General features: G+C 34.9%; 2 protein-coding genes across 7 annotated transcripts; both read right to left on the reverse strand.

The window, feature by feature from the left end:
- Positions 1-3,694: 3,694 nt before the first annotated feature.
- Positions 3,695-5,687, reverse strand: LOC140876114 (uncharacterized). 6 transcript variants are annotated; one of them, XM_073279982.1, is made up of 5 exons: positions 5,591-5,674; positions 5,409-5,520; positions 5,281-5,335; positions 5,003-5,106; positions 3,695-3,870 (listed from the first exon to the last, which is right to left on the reverse strand). In XM_073279982.1, exons 1-5 carry the CDS (start codon positions 5,623-5,625, stop codon positions 3,856-3,858), a joined length of 321 nt encoding a protein of 106 aa, XP_073136083.1. In that variant the 5' UTR covers positions 5,626-5,674; the 3' UTR covers positions 3,695-3,855. The 6 variants fall into 6 exon arrangements, 2 of the variants coding, with proteins under 2 accessions (XP_073136083.1, XP_073136084.1); XM_073279983.1 differs by lacking the exon at positions 3,695-3,870 and adding an exon at positions 4,072-4,162; XR_012148682.1 differs by lacking the exon at positions 5,281-5,335 and having other exon boundaries at positions 5,409-5,674.
- Positions 5,688-6,981: 1,294 nt separating this feature from the next.
- On the reverse strand, positions 6,982-7,906 carry LOC140876382 (early light-induced protein 1, chloroplastic-like). Its single transcript, XM_073280336.1, has 3 exons — positions 7,660-7,906; positions 7,445-7,540; positions 6,982-7,326 (listed from the first exon to the last, which is right to left on the reverse strand). Exons 1-3 carry the CDS (start codon positions 7,807-7,809, stop codon positions 6,982-6,984), a joined length of 591 nt encoding a protein of 196 aa, XP_073136437.1. The 5' UTR covers positions 7,810-7,906.
- Positions 7,907-18,234: the final 10,328 nt, after the last annotated feature.

Here is an 18,234-nt window from a genome sequence, read left to right on the forward strand (position 1 = left end):
AATTATGGTACAAAAAAGTGGCTAGGGAGTGCAGAGCAAAAAATGTTTGGATTGGGGATTTTTCAGCAATGTACCATTATTTCATTATGTAACAAACTCTTACCTCAGACGACATGCAGCTTTGGACTCTAAACTTCAAGTTGCTCTTAAAGAGTGGCGCACTTCTCAAAGGAACGAACTGGTTCGAACCAACAATTCTCGAATTGATGTTTTTAGTGAGATTGCCAAAAGTTTCTGAAACACCACCATAGATAAATGTTCATTCAAAACTATGAAAACATGTTCTACTGCAAAAATTATTTGGCAGCAGTTTATTAAGCAAGACAACAGTGAATAGACTGAACATTCTGAGAATTCTAAAATAGAAGATATTGAAGAATCTTGATGTTCTTTGAGTTCAAACAAAGAAAAAGATTGTTGTTTCATGGATCATGAATACCGTCCTTCTACTAGTGTGCAGATGCCTGTTAATTTTTCTACAAGTAAACAGGTACTAAGTTTCAACTCTACTGATTTTTTACAAGAAGAGTTAGCTAATGCAATGCACTAAATGGCTAATGAATATCACAAATTATGTTTAGGATTTGAAGAAGTTAAGGCAAAGCAAAATGAACTTCCAAACAAAGCTGATTTAGAGGTAGAAATTGCTAGGCTTAGAATTGAAAATAATGATTTAGATGATGAGAAACAGCCGTTAAGATCAGAAAACTTGAAATTAACTGAGCTAATTCAAACATGGAATAAATCTTCAGTTAGTACTCTAAACACAATTCATGAACTGCAAAGGCCAGGTAATGATAAGACTGGTCTAGGTTTTAAAGAAGATACAAGCAGTTCTGAAGTAGATACCAACAAAATTTAAATATGTGTGAAGGAAAATGTATTCATTTTGTCAAATCCATGAGTAATCCTTCCTCACAAAATGTTGAAACAGTGAAGAGCTGGAGCAATTTTCAAAAATTTGGAATTGGTTATCTTCCACAAAACTCATGTGAAAAGAAAGACCGGAAATCTAGTCAAGATCAAATGACTGGAAAACATAACTTTAAATCACATGAAAGATCAGTTCAAAGCAGATATAGACAGAATTATGATGCAAAAAGTATAAAATCATACATTGTATACTCTCGAACACTTCATTCATTGCAAAATTCTTCTTATGTACATCATTCAAAATTCAACACATATTATTCATCTCACAAGCACACTAAACACAAAGCACGAACATTATAGGATATATTCAATAAAACCAGTCAGGTTGATTCAAGTTTGGATTACCAAAGGACTAATCAATCAAGGACTCACGTAAATTTGGGTATCATAGACCAATTTGTGACAGCATTTACAAGTGACAAAAACAAATAAAGAGATATCAGTTTCATGGGAACTGTTATTCTCCATAGAAGGCTATTAGATGAACCAACTGATTTTCTAGCATATTGAAGACTACAATCAACTGACACGCCAAAAAAAATGACTATGCCTTTTTACTCTTATTCTTGTCTTATTTCAATATCGGTGATTATATTGATAAATGTTAGACAGTTAAAAATAATATATAATTTGCATAAAAAAAAATATACAGCAAATTAAAATAAGGAAAATAAAATATATTTCATTCAAAGATTATGTTGTACAATGACAATCTCCCATTCAACAACCATTTTTCAGAAAGACATCCAGGTGACCAGTTCACCTGATGATGTCTCCCGACAACTTGGATAATAGTTGATTTTTTCTAGTGTCTGAAGCTCTTTCACAAGTTTCAAAAGAGAAACATTTTTAGACTTGAAGATGTCGTCAGACCTGTTTATACCAAGTCGTTGCTTGATTTTTTTTCTTTATTCGAGACAGTCACTGTAGTAGCCCAACACCATTTTACAAGATTAATTAAGTAAAAATAGTTAATCATGGATTATGGGCTTAATTTGGAATTAATCGGACAAAATATGAAGCTTTGGGCTAAGGACAATTTCGGAGCGTGTTAGGCTCACTTCCGGTTATTTTCTGTTATCTAGTTACCCCATTCAATGGGACCGATGCATGTTGTTATTCCTAAAGTCAGGGAGTTTAGGTGGTGATCAAGGCTGGATGTCAGGGTTGAACACTAGGTTTTACTTTCTGGTATTGGTTTATTTTTTTAAGTTTTGCATTTACTCTAATTAAGATTATTTATTATTTAATTGCATGTTTAAATATTTGATTATTAGGTGATCACTGTATGGGTCACTACAGTCACCCAGCTCCTACTGGCGGATAAGGAGTAACCCTATGAATTTGCAGCATTTCCACCTTAGCCTCTAGGGACATCAACTTCTGATGAACAATGATTTCGTACTCTTTGATAATTGCTTCCATGATCACTATGCTAAGAATTTGTTGATATGATCAAATTTATGTAATTCGAAACTATTTGTAGAATTATTTGGAAAATGTGAAGAGTTATTCATGGTAAATATTTTCAATGAATTGCAGATATCGAGGAGACGTAATAAATATAATTTTTAAGTATTTCAAGAAATACAATGAAGATATTTTATATATATCAAATTAATTAAGGGGAAACTGCTTGAAGAATGTTTGAAGAGAAATAATTGATTTTCGAAGAATATATCAATAAAAGAAAGAAGAGCTGCTTAGTTTAATCAAAAACCAAAAAGAGAGAAATTTTCAGAATAAGTTTTGGTATTTGACAAAACACGAAGATATATTTCTAGTAGTCCATTCGAAAATCAACCAGTCCAAGATTAAGCAATCTAGCTAGTCAGAAATCATATCCATGAAGCTAGGGGTGTCAAAATTGAACCCAACCCGTCAACCCGACACGAGTTGACCCAAAATATATCGGGTTAGGGTTGGGGGTTTTTGGGTTTGGGTCAAATCAAGTTGACCCGAAAGCTAACCCGAAAAAATTAATCGGGTTTGGGTTGGGTTTGGGTCAACCAGTGACCCGAATTTTTTTTAATTATTATTTTTTATGAAATTATGAAAGATATTTGCTACATTTTTATGTTTTGTATGTTTGAAAAAAATTTATTATATATTTATATAATAGATTTTCGTCATTTAATGTTTATTTTACAATTTTGATGTTTTAAAATAATTTTTTTATTTTTTGTACTAAGTATAATTTAAATTATTTACAACTACAATTTCAAATTTAAATTATATATAAACTTAGATTTTGTTATTATGTGTTTAATTAAATATTATTATTATTGTGTTTTTTGAAATTTAATTTAATTATTTTTTAAAAAAATTTTAAAACTAAAAATATAAATCGGGTTGGTTCGGGTTGATCGGATTAGTCGGGTTGGTCGGGTTCGGGTTCGGGTTGGTCGTTTTTGGGTTGAGTCGGGTTCGGGTTGAGAGATTCTTTTTAAAAAATTCTTCAACCCGACCCGAATCGATCCGACCTACCCGAATTGACAACCCTACATGAAGCTCAAGACCAATTGAAGAAGCTAGTTCATATATACAATCCAAAATCAAGGCTGAGAAAATGAATTAATTGGGCATACTGGAATACATTATCCGACTGCTCAAAACCTATTTCAAATATAAGAGTTGTCGCAAGATTAAGACATCTCAATTAAAAAATTATTTCTAAGTTATTATATTAAATAACACATTAGTGAAGAGTTTCACGTGCAAAGCACGTGCATCCTCCTAGTTAGCTAGCAACTAATTAACTTACACTTTTTTACGGAATGTCTCAACTCAATTTCTTTTTTTTTCTGGGCTCTCTCCCTGTATAAGTCAATCCACAGATGCAGAACACACAAAATTCTGACCCCAATTCCTGATCCTATGACGAAAATCCAAGAAATCCAAGCCCATGCAGGTAACACGCCATCATGATCTAAACCACTGGTGAAAAACAATCATATATATCAAGATTTTTATCTGGGTGTCGTTTGGTACCTCTTTTAGGACCATAGCTACATCCACCAATAATTACATCTTCTCGAATATGCTCAGCCACGTTGAAGTTACATGTCACAAAACAAACCCTTATTTACAGCACTTGGCATTATAGAGCTTAATCATAAGTTGAAATCGAGGGGAGACCGAGGTTTTATCAGGGTGTCGTTTGGTATCTCTTTTAAGACCATAGCTACATCCACCACTGATTACATCTCTTATGTTGTTAAGAGTAGCCCTGTTGAAGAATAAGAAGTTTTTTACAATACCATCCACGCAATCCAGTACATGCCGTGTTTCGACTATGCACGGTCCGTTGCAGTATGGATCCATGTATTCAGGTGGCACGCTGAGCTCACTGGTTTGAGTTATTTGTAAATATGTAGACATGTATAATAGAATATATGATAAATTGTGTTTAGTTGTAACATGTTAGCTGAATACATAACATTGATCAAGTCTTCTTTCCAATTTTCAGACTCACCCTTTGCACGATCTCTTTGTTGTTTAAAACTTTGGCAGAGAATGTTTTGAGTATATTCTAACGTTTGAAAAGACATATTGGACATAGATTTTATATTTGATGTAGAAATCATGCTATTTTGTTGCAATAATGCGTTAAAACAGGGCAGTGAGTTGGAGTTGGTAAGTATGTGCAGGAATCATAGACAGTCATTTAATGTAGATTGCTACCTATGATGGCCGAAGCAAATATAGAAAATCCAATGCCATTTAGATGAAAAAGTTTCGAATGTTTTGTTTTCATAAATTTAAAATTTCACCACTTTCGTTAAATCACCCCCTTTCCCCGTCTCTCCCCTTCTTTCGAGTCTTTGGCTGTGTGCGTACATGATCTATTTTCTGAATACCGTAGTATTAGGACATGCAAATCTGAAGTATTATTGCATTCAGTTAATCAAGAATCAGGTTGGGTGGGAGGAGAGCACCGACAGCCACCACTTAGCTTGAGCGAAAATATTTTTAAAGAATTCACTTGTAGAGCATTTACTCAATTGTTTATATCTCAACTATATTTACGAGAAATAATTAAGTTTCAAGGATTAGTGCGACTACTTACATGCTTATCGTTGAAACATTTGAATGCTTTATTCAGGAGCAGAGATGGATTAGTGCCTATTTTTCCAGCTTCAGGAAAATATTGATCTCCTTGTCCTTCACCTTCTGCTTCAGAAAAAAAAAAAAAACAATAACGAATGAAAATCAAAATCTAACCAAACAAAAACACGAAAAAAATAACTAGGAAACGAAAAAAACAAATTAAAAATATAAACAGGAAAATCTAAAAAACTTGAAGCAAAAAAGAATATATACAAAAATAATTGACGAGAGGCATACCTTTTTGAAGCAATTCCAAAAGTGAGCGAAAAACATGTAAACAAAGCGCTGAGAGCTTCGAGTCACACAAATCGGGAGTTTAAACTCGATATTCAAAGGAATCCAAAATAACACAAACTAGAACCTACCTTTACACATAAGATCAGATGAAGGAGCTTGGCGAGCACCATACAAGCGCCGAACAAACATTCTGAAATTCTGACAGTGAAATCCGAAGAACACTGCAGAAATCTGTTCGTTCTGAGGAAGAAAGAATAATAATTGGAGATCGATGTTAAAGCTTAGGCTAACTGAAAGGAGGTCGGATGACCTGTTTCCGGTGATCGATCGGCAACTAGGGCGCATGAGCTGTCCTGGGTAGAAGGGGCGACGCTGATTGGGGCTAGGGTTTGGATTTTCCTTCTCTTTCTTTTGTTCTTTCTTCTCTAGCGTGTAGGTATAGATTTGTATATGTATTTTTTTTTTAAAAAAGGGAAAAAAAAGAGAAAACGGTTTGCCAAGAGGGTTGTCTTAAACTAGATAAAACCGTTGTCGTAGGCCTCAAAAAACATGCAAATAGACAACGGTTAATTAAAACCGTTGTTGTAGGCCTAAAAAACCGCTGATAGACAACAACTTTTAAAACCGTTGTCTTTAATACATATAAGACAATGAATTTTTAAAAACCGTTGTCTTTTTTCAATAAAATTACGGCCAACGACAACGGTTTTTGTAAAAACGTTGTTAAAGGCCAAAAGACAACAGCTTGTGTATAAAACCGTTGTCTTTTTAGTGTAGTTAAATAGCATATTTGTTGTAGTGACATATATGGTTTGGTGTGCATTTCAATGATTTCCCTATATGGAGCAGTATCTCGCTTACGCAATATATTACCAGCTAAAATGTAGATTAAGACTAGGACTGGGTTACCGAACCAAAATACCGACTTTTCGGAATACCGTACCGAAATTATTTTGATATATATACATTATTTTGGTATATCAAATTTTTTTTCGGTATCTATAGGGTATTAGTATAAATTTTTTTCATACCAAAATTTTGAAATTTCGATATCGCTATCAGTATGAATTTTTTTTATACCAATATTTTTGATACGGTATACCGAAAATCCACCCCTAATTAAGACGATTAATTAATTGCGTTATGAATTATCATTAAACTTCAACCATTTTCAAGTTTAAATTAAAAATTATAATAGATTAACTTATACAATCAATTTAGAAATTTCAAATAATAATAATTTTATTATATTGTCACAAATCGACACAAAGTTGTTTTGCCAGTATTCGCACGGTTAAAGAGCAAAGAAGGTCGCACGTGTCTTTAGTGTCACGGATTGAAAATTTCAATTATAAATTCTGTAAAAAAAATATTTCAATTATAAATATTGATAACGTCTTCTGAAATTATTCCAAACTTAGTTTCTCGAATCTTTCCCCTTCTCTCCACACTTATCCTTCTCTTTAACTTCTCATTATGTTGATTTTATATTTAATTCATATAATATATATATATATATATATATATCCATATAATAGTGGCCAGAACGGGAGGAGGGCAACTATGTAAAGATTAATATATATAATAGATTCTCACTAGAAAATATCACTATATGATTTGAATATTTTACATAATAATTAATTATTTAAACACAGCTATATATAATGGAATAAAACATGCCCATATATATATAACAAACTTTCACACAAGAGTCCCACCCTTGACATACTCCGTGTAAGCCAAAGCTATCAACCCTAACATTGCAAGCCTTCCATTCCAAAGCTCTGCATCGGATGTCATGAATCCCCTCGATCTCGAATCCGCGCTAACGCCTTTAAACAATGGGACAAGAGATGCTACGGATAGCAGAGCAGTTGCCCCCAGAAACCACGGAATCCCTCCGTTTTGTATTTGGGAAAATATATCTTGTCCTCTGGTTAATTCCACTGCAATTGCTGCTACGAATCCGATCATGGCTAGCCGACCGTTGATCCTCTCCGGACCTGGCCCGTCAAATGCCATGATGTTTCTAATCTTGGTGCTCTCCTGGGATACATACATACATACATATTGAATGTATAATATTTAGTATATATAAGTAATTGAAAAGAAATATAATTAATTAATTAATTTATAGGATATGGATTAACCGTACGGTACGTACCTCCGGTTGCGGTGGCGGGGGAGGTGTTGAGAACAACTGAGGTGGAATTGGAATTGCTGCTTTTTGTTTCTCCCCAGCTACAACATCATCACCATCCTGTTTGAATCAACAATTAATTAATTAATTAATATATTTCATTATGTAACAAACTCAAAAATTAATATATATTTAATTACATTATAAAGTTGACAATTATGTTATATGTTTTAATTTACCTCAGACGACATGCAGCTTTGGACTCTAAACTTCAAGTTCCTCTTAAAGAGTGGCGCACTTCTCAAAGGAACGAACTGGTTCGAACCAAAAATTCTCGAACTCGAGCCGGCTCCGAAAATTAGTTGCATCCCTGTTGCTGCAGCTGCCATATTAATTGTACGTGTGCAAAGAAACAAGGTCGAATTTCAGAACAGAGTAGCTAGCTGTTGAAATGGACTCAAAATAGCTAGGGCTGGTTTCTGTATAAAAGTTGTGTTTAATTAGTTAGTTTGAATATGGGACAGTCCATGAAGTTTGGAGCTTCATTTATAGATGGGGTTTAATTTTAGTGTAGAGAAATTGTGGGTATGGTTAAATCCACGTGAATTGGCTATAATTTGTACAGCATCGGGAGTAACATGGATTCATATGCACCGCACATGTTTTCTTTACATGCCTTCGAGAAAATTCTTTCAAGTTAGCTAGGATGCGAAATTAAATTATGGTTCCTTTGAGAATGTAGGAAAAATTGTATCTTTTTTATGTTGGGAAAATTGGAATTTTTTTTCGTAATGTTTCTTTGCGATTTTGTCCTCTTTCTTTATGATGGTAATATTATATATTAAATTTTTGAACTAATTTTACAAAACTGAGATATATAATTTAATTTGCGAGTTGTGTCAATTTCAATTTTTTCACATAATATTTGATCTTTAATTTTTTTTCCTAGACTACAAGGAAAAATGCCTATAGTGACATTCATGAATGTCATTATATTTCATTTTTAGTGACATTAATGTTTTAGTGACATCTGCAAAAATGTCATCTATTCTAATATCGACTTAGCTTTGGTGACATTATGTAATGTCATTAAATGGTATTATTGTCAACTCTATAAGTGTCACCAAAAAAATAATATAATGACAATATGAGATGTCAGGAAAACCCATATTTTAAAGACACTTATATAATTTAATTTGCGAGTTGTGTCAATTTTAATTTTTTCACATAATATTTGGTCTTTAATTATTTTTTTTCCTAGCTCTTCCCTCCCCTTTATTTTATTCACGTTTAACTTATATTCCACTGCAACTTACTCAATATGTTATTGTGGATATGAGAATGTTTGGACTCATAGCTGACTGCACTATTGCTAAGGATGCATGGGAAGCTCTTCAAGAACACTGTGAAGGAACTGATAGTGTGAGAAGAACAAGACTGAGATTATTAAAAACAAAATTTGAGAATATCAGGATGGATGAGAATGAGACTATTGCTGATTATGATAAGAGACATAGGGAGATAGCTACAGAGGCGCATGCTCTTGGAGGACCTATTGCTAGTGAAAGTATGGTGAACAAGGTTCTTCGATCTTTGCCAAAGAGATTCAATGGGAAAATTTGGGCGCTTGAGAAAGTGAAAGACACCTCAAAGATGAAGATGACTGAACTGATCAGTATCCTTCAGGTTTTTGAGATGAACCTTACAGCACAAGAGAAGGATAAAGGGAAATCAATATCACTTCAAGCTTCAAAGCCCTCATATGAGGAGTATGTTCAATTCCACCAAGAATTTCATTAGTCTGATTTAGAGGATGATTCGATCTCGCTCATAACTAGGAAATTCAATTATTATCTAATGAAGATGAAAGAGACAAGAAAGACGGATAAAAAATTCAAGACTCCAATGTTTCCTAGCAAGCCTTTGAGAATTACTGGACCAAAACCGTCACCAAGAAAGCTTACTGATACTCCTAAGCCTCGAATGATGTTGGAAGAGAAGAAGAAATCAGTACCAAAGAAGTTAGACACGGTACAATGTCATGAGTGTCAAGGCTTTGGACATTATGCAAATGAGTGTGCTAACACGCTTAGGAAAGGCATGAATACGTCTTTAAGTGATGAAGAGTCTGATGAAGAAGAACAGGAAAATGAAGAAAGCCACACTGCTTAGGAAAGGCATGAATACATCTTTGTAATAATGTAATTGAATAATAGTTTTTAAATTAAATAAGGACGTTGATGCCCCTAAATATATATGGATCTGGCCCGACCTGAACCACACAACCGATACTTAGAAAAGTGTCCCAAAATTTACTCTTCCCTATTATACGTAAAACCCAAGCATGAAAAAAGCCCAACTGATATAAAAATATAATAATCATGGTCCAAGCCCTAAATGTTGAGCCCATTAGGCCGAGCCCTATCTGGATAGGGTATACCCTACCCGAGCCCAACAAGGAAAAGTCTTGACAATTGAAAACACTTGAGAATCTGTAACATGAAGATATAGTGGATCTCGATAAATTTGGGATTGAATTAAGATCATTAGGTCGATTAATGAATCCCAGCCATTGTGTTGATAGATTCTTACCGACACTAGTCTCGTACCTTGAGTAGAGTATTGCCCTAATAAGAATTATACCCTATTAAGGTAACTTACACCTCTTGCCCTATATATACGAGGTACTTCTTATGGTTTTACACATTCACTCAATTATATTCTCTTGTTCTCTCAACTTTAATACAATCTTCATATTCTGAGCACCCACTAATTATGCATTAGAGGGGTCATGCCGAACACACATTAGTGTCCCCTAACCTTGTTTTTGTATGTGAAGTTATTCATCCAATGATAAGTGCATTTTATGTACTTAATTTAGTTATGATTTTTATTGAATTTTACGTTGTTTCGAGCAGAGTTATGCGGTTTTGTTGTCATTTATATGTATGTAGGAGGATTCATGAGTTGGTGAAAATATAGATGAAAAGAAGAAGAAATTGAAGAAGAAAAAGTATGGGAATCTGCTAAATTGCTCACATATGTGTCAAAGTCCAGAAAATTGAGAAAAAAGAGACCGCATATGCATGAAAAGTGAAGCATATGCGCTAAAAACCAGAAAGTGTGGAATAGAAGAGGCGCGTATGCACGAGAAATGAGGCATAAGCGTGAAAAGCCAGAGAATTGAAGAAACAAAGGACCGCATATGCGGTACAATTTAAGGCATATGCGGCAAAAGTTAGAACCATGAGAAACATCAACGCTGTTGCGCCTAATTCTCCCGCATCTGCGCATTCTCATAAACATGAAGAAAGAAGCTTCTAAGTGAAATCTCAAGCATTTGTGCTAGAATTGTAGTTCGTATGCGGGTTGTGCAAAATATGGAAACAAAATAGAATTTTGGAAATTTTGGAATCTTGATTCTAGGGCTCGATCGTGGGATTTTCATGAACAAATATAAAAGGAGATTTTATGCACATGAGGAAGGGGAGCCATGACGCATTCAAAAAATACAGAGAGGATAGTTATTGAAGATTTTTGAAGTACTGAAGAGCACAAGAACTCGGTATGAAGACGAAAGACGACGGCGTCCGGCGACGGAGAAGCTTAATTCTACTTCGTTCTAGTTTTTCTTTGAACTCTATTTTTTTAGTTTGATGAATTGTTTAAAAAACATGTTGGTTTTATTGCTAAATTTTATTATGAACTAATTAATTCTTAGTCTAGAGGTAAACAGATCTTGACTGGAAACCAATATTTGGATATTTTGATTTATATATTTTAATTCTTCGCACATGTTATTTGTATTCTTCCTGATTTTAATGCTTTCAGTTTACTGGCCATGGATTGAATGATATTTTATTTTGAATTTATCACTTGAGAGAGAAGATTTTGAATACGACATAGGAAAATACATCTTTGGTGTTTATATTGTTCGAGAGACATATAACTCTATAGAAGTCATTAGAAGAATCATTGTGTCATTTATCAAATTTAATAGTTGAGCTTAGATAGGGATATTGAGTTTGCTATTGAATACGAATTTATGCTAGAACTTGAGAGAGATAGTAGAAAATAATAGAGATTATTGGCTAATAAACTTGATGAATTTATAATTAAATAATTATTATAAATAAATTGTGGTAGACAGTCAAGTGAAATCGAACCTCTAGCATTCATCTCTTATTGAAATTTATCTTACAAATTCGTGGTTATTTAAATTTTAATTCTTGCAATTTTTAGTTTTATTAAACTCAAACCTTCTTTGTAGCTCTACATAGGATTAGGATTTGATTAGTTGCAAATATTTGATATAATATCATTTTATTCATTCTATGTGGGATCGACTTGGACTCATTTTCTATATTAAAACTTGACATCTTATGCTTGAGAGTGAAAAATACGCAACATCCAACCCGAACCGTGTGTTGAAAGATTTGAAGATCCGTTCTGCTAAACCAAACACGACTGCAATTTTGGTATTCATCAATTGGCACTGTTTGTGTGAATTTGAAGGAAAAGAGTCAAGATGGTAGGAGCAGAAGTCCCAAACAACCAGAATGGGGGAGGTCCGGCCTTCAACCTGGCGAAACTCACCCAACTGATCACTGCCACCATTGGACAAGTGTTATCAAGAATATATGGGAAAAATCAACCCCCACTGAAAGAAGAGATGGAACTTCAAAAGAAAAATCAGAATGGAGATCCAACATCGTTGGTCCAAAACGTCCAATTTTTCCCAGAGGTACTGATTGCGGAACTACCCAAAAACTTCTATTTTCCGCACTTTGGGGAATATGAAGGGAAGGGAGATTCGAAGGAGCGCCTATCTCGCTCCGAGAATGCTACATAAATATTCGGACACTATCAAGTGTCGGGTCTTTCTCACCACCTTGATAGGGCCAGACCTGCAATGGTTCAACCTACTCCGTCCGGGGGAGATTCCCAAATTCAAGGACTTTAGTTTAGCCTTCCTCCATCACTTTGCATGTAGCAAGAAACACCCTACAACTACTTTTAACCTTTTCCCTGTTATACAACGAGAGCAAGAGGGATTACAGGCATATATCGGAAGATTTAACGCATTGGTCCTCGAGGTACCGGCTACCATAACCGATTTACTCATTAGCTCCTTTATCCAAGGGCATACTATAGGATTTTCTCAAATTGTTGATCAAAAAACTTCCCATCACGTACGATGAGTTACTAGCTCATGCTGAGAAATACGTAAATTTGGAAGAGATACAAGCCTCTCAATCAAATAAGAAGAAAGATCAGCCCAAAATCCCGAAAAATACTAGGCCCCCCATCATACCTCAGAGAAGCGGACCACTACCTCGACCCGAACTGCTGGGGCAGATCGCCTCTTTCACTCCCCTAAGGATGAAAAAAGTCCGCAGACTCCAAATTTGTGATGATAGATAGGTCATACAGAGACTTCCATGTAGTGAACACAGACCCCTAAAGCCAAAATTAGATAAGTACTGTGACTTTCACAAGGATATGGGCACATTACCAATGACTGTAAACAATTGGAGAAAGAGATCGAGAGAATAATTCAGCAAGACCCAAGGATGAAATATATACTGGCGCGACAAGGGGGAGGATATCGATCGAGAAAAAGGGGTCGGAACGGTCCCGACCATACTATGAAAAGAGGGAGGCTAGACTCACCGCAGGGTAAATTTCAACGCCTGAGCCAGAACCAGTCCGGAAACATCCAAGAACCGTCCCTCCGGCGAAATGAGTCATTAACATGATTTCCGGAGGACCATTGGATGAGGATTCTTATAGAGCAAGGAAGACTAGCATTCGAAAATTGACAAACATGGAAATCGATAACTAGATAGTTTGGATGGGCCTGACCATCTCCTTTGGCCCAAAAGGCTTGAAAGACAAATCTGAAACTCACAATGATGTGCTCGTCATCAAGGCCATGGTGGCCAATTACGATTTGGAACGAATCTTCCTAGACTCATGAAGCTCAGTTAATGTAATTTTCCAAAAAACAACAAAACAGATGGATTTGGGAGAGTTCAAGATGGAACCAGTGGTAACCGAGTTGTTTGGATTCACTAGACATGCGATCAGTCCTATAGGTTTGATTAATATACCGTTCACTTTGGGAAAAGCACATATAAGGATAATGAGAACCGTTAGTTTCATCGTTGTGGATGCACCGTCAACATACAAATTCATATTAGGAAGATCAGTTATGACAACTTATAGGTTGTAGCCTCTGCCCTACACCAGAATATTCCAAGTAGGAAGTGACGTCGGCGAAGTGCAAGGGGATAAAAAAACTTCTTGCAAGTTCTATGTAAAAAAAAGTCTGGATAGAGTAGAAAGTGGTCAAGACAGATCATTGTGACCGACTCGAACCACACGGAGGGGAGCAGGGGAAAATCCTAGACGAAAATATCCCAGTCGCCATGGAGGAGGAAAGCAAGGAGATATTGTTCTCCCCTCCCATAGGGTCAGTAAAAGTGGCTCAGACCCTAGAGATATAACCCAGGCGAAGACATCTTTATTCTTCATCAGACACTTTACTAGCTTCTCCTTGAGAAAATGTTGTCCTATCATTCAGAAGGAAAAACACTTTGGACCAAAAAAGCATGAGGTGATCCAAATTAAACCTATTGGCCTACATACAACATTGGGAAGCCCACAATTTTGTTTCACACAAAAACAACATCGATGGGGAACTTACAGCGATAAGAAGCTTCAATTTACGAATTGAACGTGGGTTCTCAAGCCCCCATGCATTCCAAACTAGTTGTTGGCGGGTTTGCTCCGCAGTCACCGCGAAATCAATGATGAATTCACCTATTGATATGTCCTAAACACGAGCACATTTCGAATTTCAGAAGAACCAATTTATTCAGCGATTGAACATTTGGAAGCAAATTTAGGAGAGGATTTATCATAACTAGCCTTTGGGATATGTTTCTTTCTCCTTTCCATTTGTTTCTACTTCATTTGTTTGACTGCCTCGCTTTCATAATACTTGGATCCTTTTGCTTAGTTATCACAATAGGATGAAGTTTCATTGGTTCAATAGGAGTTGTATGCACTTTTGTTTGGGATGAATTCAAAGATTCGGCAACTAAAATGCCATTTTCATTTGCCTTTTGCCTTTGGATGAAGAAGTTTGAGTTTGATTCATATGATGCGTCCCCTTCAAAAAAGGCACGATAAAACCATCTTCTTCAGTTTAAGAGGGCACACTTGGAGATTCACATCTTTCATTCCTTGGTAAATTGACTTTCGGAGATGATGTTATTGTTTACCCCAAAGAAACAGGTGTCCGTAACCAATTACCAAAGTAATTTCATAATTTTCAATTCTTTTATCATCAAAATCTCTCTAAAAATGACCTATCCTTCCACAATAATAACAAAAATTAGGCAACCTCTCATACATAAGTAGTATACAGATTTCATCATTCGTAGTCTCCGGTTGGACGCAAATCCCCTTCTTCAAATGCTTTGAGATATCTATCTCAATACAAATTCTATCAAATTTTCCAGCACACTTCCCATTATCCCCTCCATCGATTTCAATAACTTATCTGATCCTTTTCCCAATACTCCGAAGAATTGTCGGGTGCATGAAATCTATCATAACATTATGACATTGTATCCACATATGTATAAGATCAAAGTTCATATATGTCGGCTTTTGGAAACCAACAATTACTTTCAAAACTACAAGATCCTTAAATGAAGACCATGTCCCATCAAGTAACGCATGCCGACGATCAGAGGTGGAGCTAAAATCAAGAAGGAAAACATTTTTCCAATAACCTCAATGTCTACCTGTTTCTTCGCCTACAAATTCCTAGGCATCTGTACCTTAAAGGTTTCTCGATTAACAACCTTAGTAGATAGGACCTTACCCAAAAGACAAGATTCAAATATTTGTTTCCCTAGTTCTGCCATATCTTCCATAATCAATCAGCATTGCTCAAATATAGCTTTATAGTACCCACACACCTTTCTATCACCTCCGAATCCATTAGCGTAAGCTACTCCCACACTGGTAATCAATGATACCAAACCTATACAAGAGATAGGACACCAAGCCAATGGATCGATGTTAAAAACACTAAGATCCAATGAGAATTTGCGTGTAGCTCTTTGTCTTTGAGATAAAAAAAAAAGGTTTAATAAATAAAAGACATGTGATAATTTTGTCTTAGCTATGCACTCCCGCCTCGGTGAAAGTAGTCTATCAAGAAGGTTTTCTAAGAGATCAAGGAGACATGTATTTCATTATGGCATAACCCATAAATAATTTTCTTAGTCTCTACATGTTTGGAGCTCTTATCTCCATATCGGGCAAAGAGCAATGTGCTAATAAAGAAAACTCTAGCTTCGGACGTGGTTTGAACTAATGATTTACGTAATTGGAAGTAACAAGTTAGGTTTACAACGAAACCTAAAAATTAATCATTGTTCCAATTTGAGTACCTCTACAAAGGAAGTGCAGATCTGGAGTGTTTGCATGAGAAAGAAAAGATTTTTGCAACAAGCTGAGTTGAACCGAGGGCAGGGAAAACAGATTGGTTCGCTATGCCCTATCACCTAAAATCTTTGCTCTTTTTCCTGGTCTAAAAAATAAACTGACACATCATTATAGGATGGATCTAGCATGGAACAACCTCCCTTACTCCACAGGATACGATAAGTTTGAGCCACTTCAGTCTTATTATATTGCACAACCCTTGGGCTTCTTCAATTAAGTATCATCTAGAGGTCTCGTTAGATTTTTCGATGATAGTAGGGTCATCAAGTTATATGAGCCTCTTCTTGTCTAGTATTCTGGTTCTTTCTTCTTGTTTGTCTTCGACGGATCGACCTTAATAGAGAAGGGCTTCAATTAATCTAACCGACCAAATTAAGATAAACATTTTTCGAGCATTCTGAAAGAATTATATTGTTTGCTCACTTCGGCCACTAATATTGATCTATCAGACCTCATGGATCATTAAGGGCCAAGAATCATCTCTCAACTGCCTACTGCTTATAAGGAGTTGATCTACTGCTTGAATCTAAGGATTCCTTTGTTATTGTATTTCGGTAGTCATAAGATTGGATTGTGTTGTATAGAAGACGTTGTATAAGTCATAGTTTTCTAGTGGATCCTTCCTTAAGTGGAAGAAGGGGTGACTTAAGAACAATTAAGTCTCCAAACATCCATAAACACATATGAATTATTTACATACCAGTTCAGCCATTTTCTTTATTTTCTCAATCTGTTAGTTTTCCTATTTTCGCACATATATTTATTGGTCAATTAACATTGACACATGAGAAAGATTATAGTCCAGTTGCTAATAACAATTGAGCTCACATTTGAAGATTTTCATCTTGAATTTCCGCTTTTAGTGAGATTGCCAAAAGTTTCTGAAACACCACCTTAGATAAATGTTCAATCAAAACTATGGAAACATGTTCTACTGCAAAAATTATTTGGCAGCAATTTATTAAGCATGACAAAAGTGAATAGACTGAACAGGCTGAGAATTCTAAAATAGAAGATATTGAAGAATCTTGATGCTCATCGAGTTCAAACAAAGAAGAAGATTTTGTTTCATGGATGATGAATACCGTCCTTCTACTAGTGTACAGATGCCTGTTAATTCTTCTACAAGTGAACAGGTACTAAGTTTCAACTCCACTGATTTTACACAAGAAGATTTAGCTAATGCACTACACGAAATGGCTAATGAATATCACAAATTATGTTTAGCATTTGAAGAAGTTAAGGCAAAGCAAAATGAACTTCCAAACAAAGCTGATTCAGAGGTAGAAATTGCTAGGCTTAAAATTGAAAATAATGATTTACATGATGGGAAATAGCAGTTAAGATCAGAAAACTTGAAATTAACTGAGCTAATTCAAACATGGAATAAATCTTCAGTTAGTACTCTAAACACAATTCATGAACTGCAAAGACCATGTAATGATAAGACTGGTCTAGGTTTTAAAGAAGATACAAGCAGTTCTGAAGTTGATACCAACCAAAGTTAAATATGTGTGTAGGAAAATGTATTCATTTTGTCAAATCCATGAGTAATCATTCCTCACAAAATGTTGAAAAAGTGGAGAGCTAGAGCAATTTTAAAAAAATTGTAATTGGTTATGTTCCACAAAACTCATGTGAAAAGAAAGACTGGAAATCTAGTCAAGATCAAATGACTGGAAAACATAACTTTAAATCACATGAAAGACTAGTTCACATTAGATATAGACAAAATTATGATGCAAAAAGAATAAAATCATACATTGTATACTCTTGAACACTTCATTCATTTCAAAATTCTTCTTATGTACATCATTCAAAATTCGACACATATTATTCATCTCACAAGTACACTAAACACAAAGCACGAACATTATAGGATATATTCAATAAAAGCAGTCAGATTGATTCAAGTTTGGATTACCAAATGACTAATCAATCAATGACTCACGTAAATTTGGGTATCATAGAACAATTTTTGACATCATTTACAATTGACAAAAACAAATAAAGAGATATCAGTCTCAGGGGAACTGTTATTCTCCATAGAAGGCTACTAGATGAACCAAATGATTTTCTAGCATATTGAAGACTACAATCAAATGACACACCACAAACAAATGAATATGCTTTTTTACTCTTATACTTGTCTTATTTCAATATCGGTGATTATATTTATAAATTTTAGACAGTTAAAAATAATATATAATTTGCATAAAAACAAAATATACAGCAAATTAAAATAAGGAAGATAAAATATATTTAATTCAAAGATTATGTTGTACAAT

Source organism: Henckelia pumila, chromosome 1 (genome assembly GCF_033568475.1).
Source record: "Henckelia pumila isolate YLH828 chromosome 1, ASM3356847v2, whole genome shotgun sequence".
NCBI lineage: Eukaryota > Viridiplantae > Streptophyta > Magnoliopsida > Lamiales > Gesneriaceae > Henckelia > Henckelia pumila.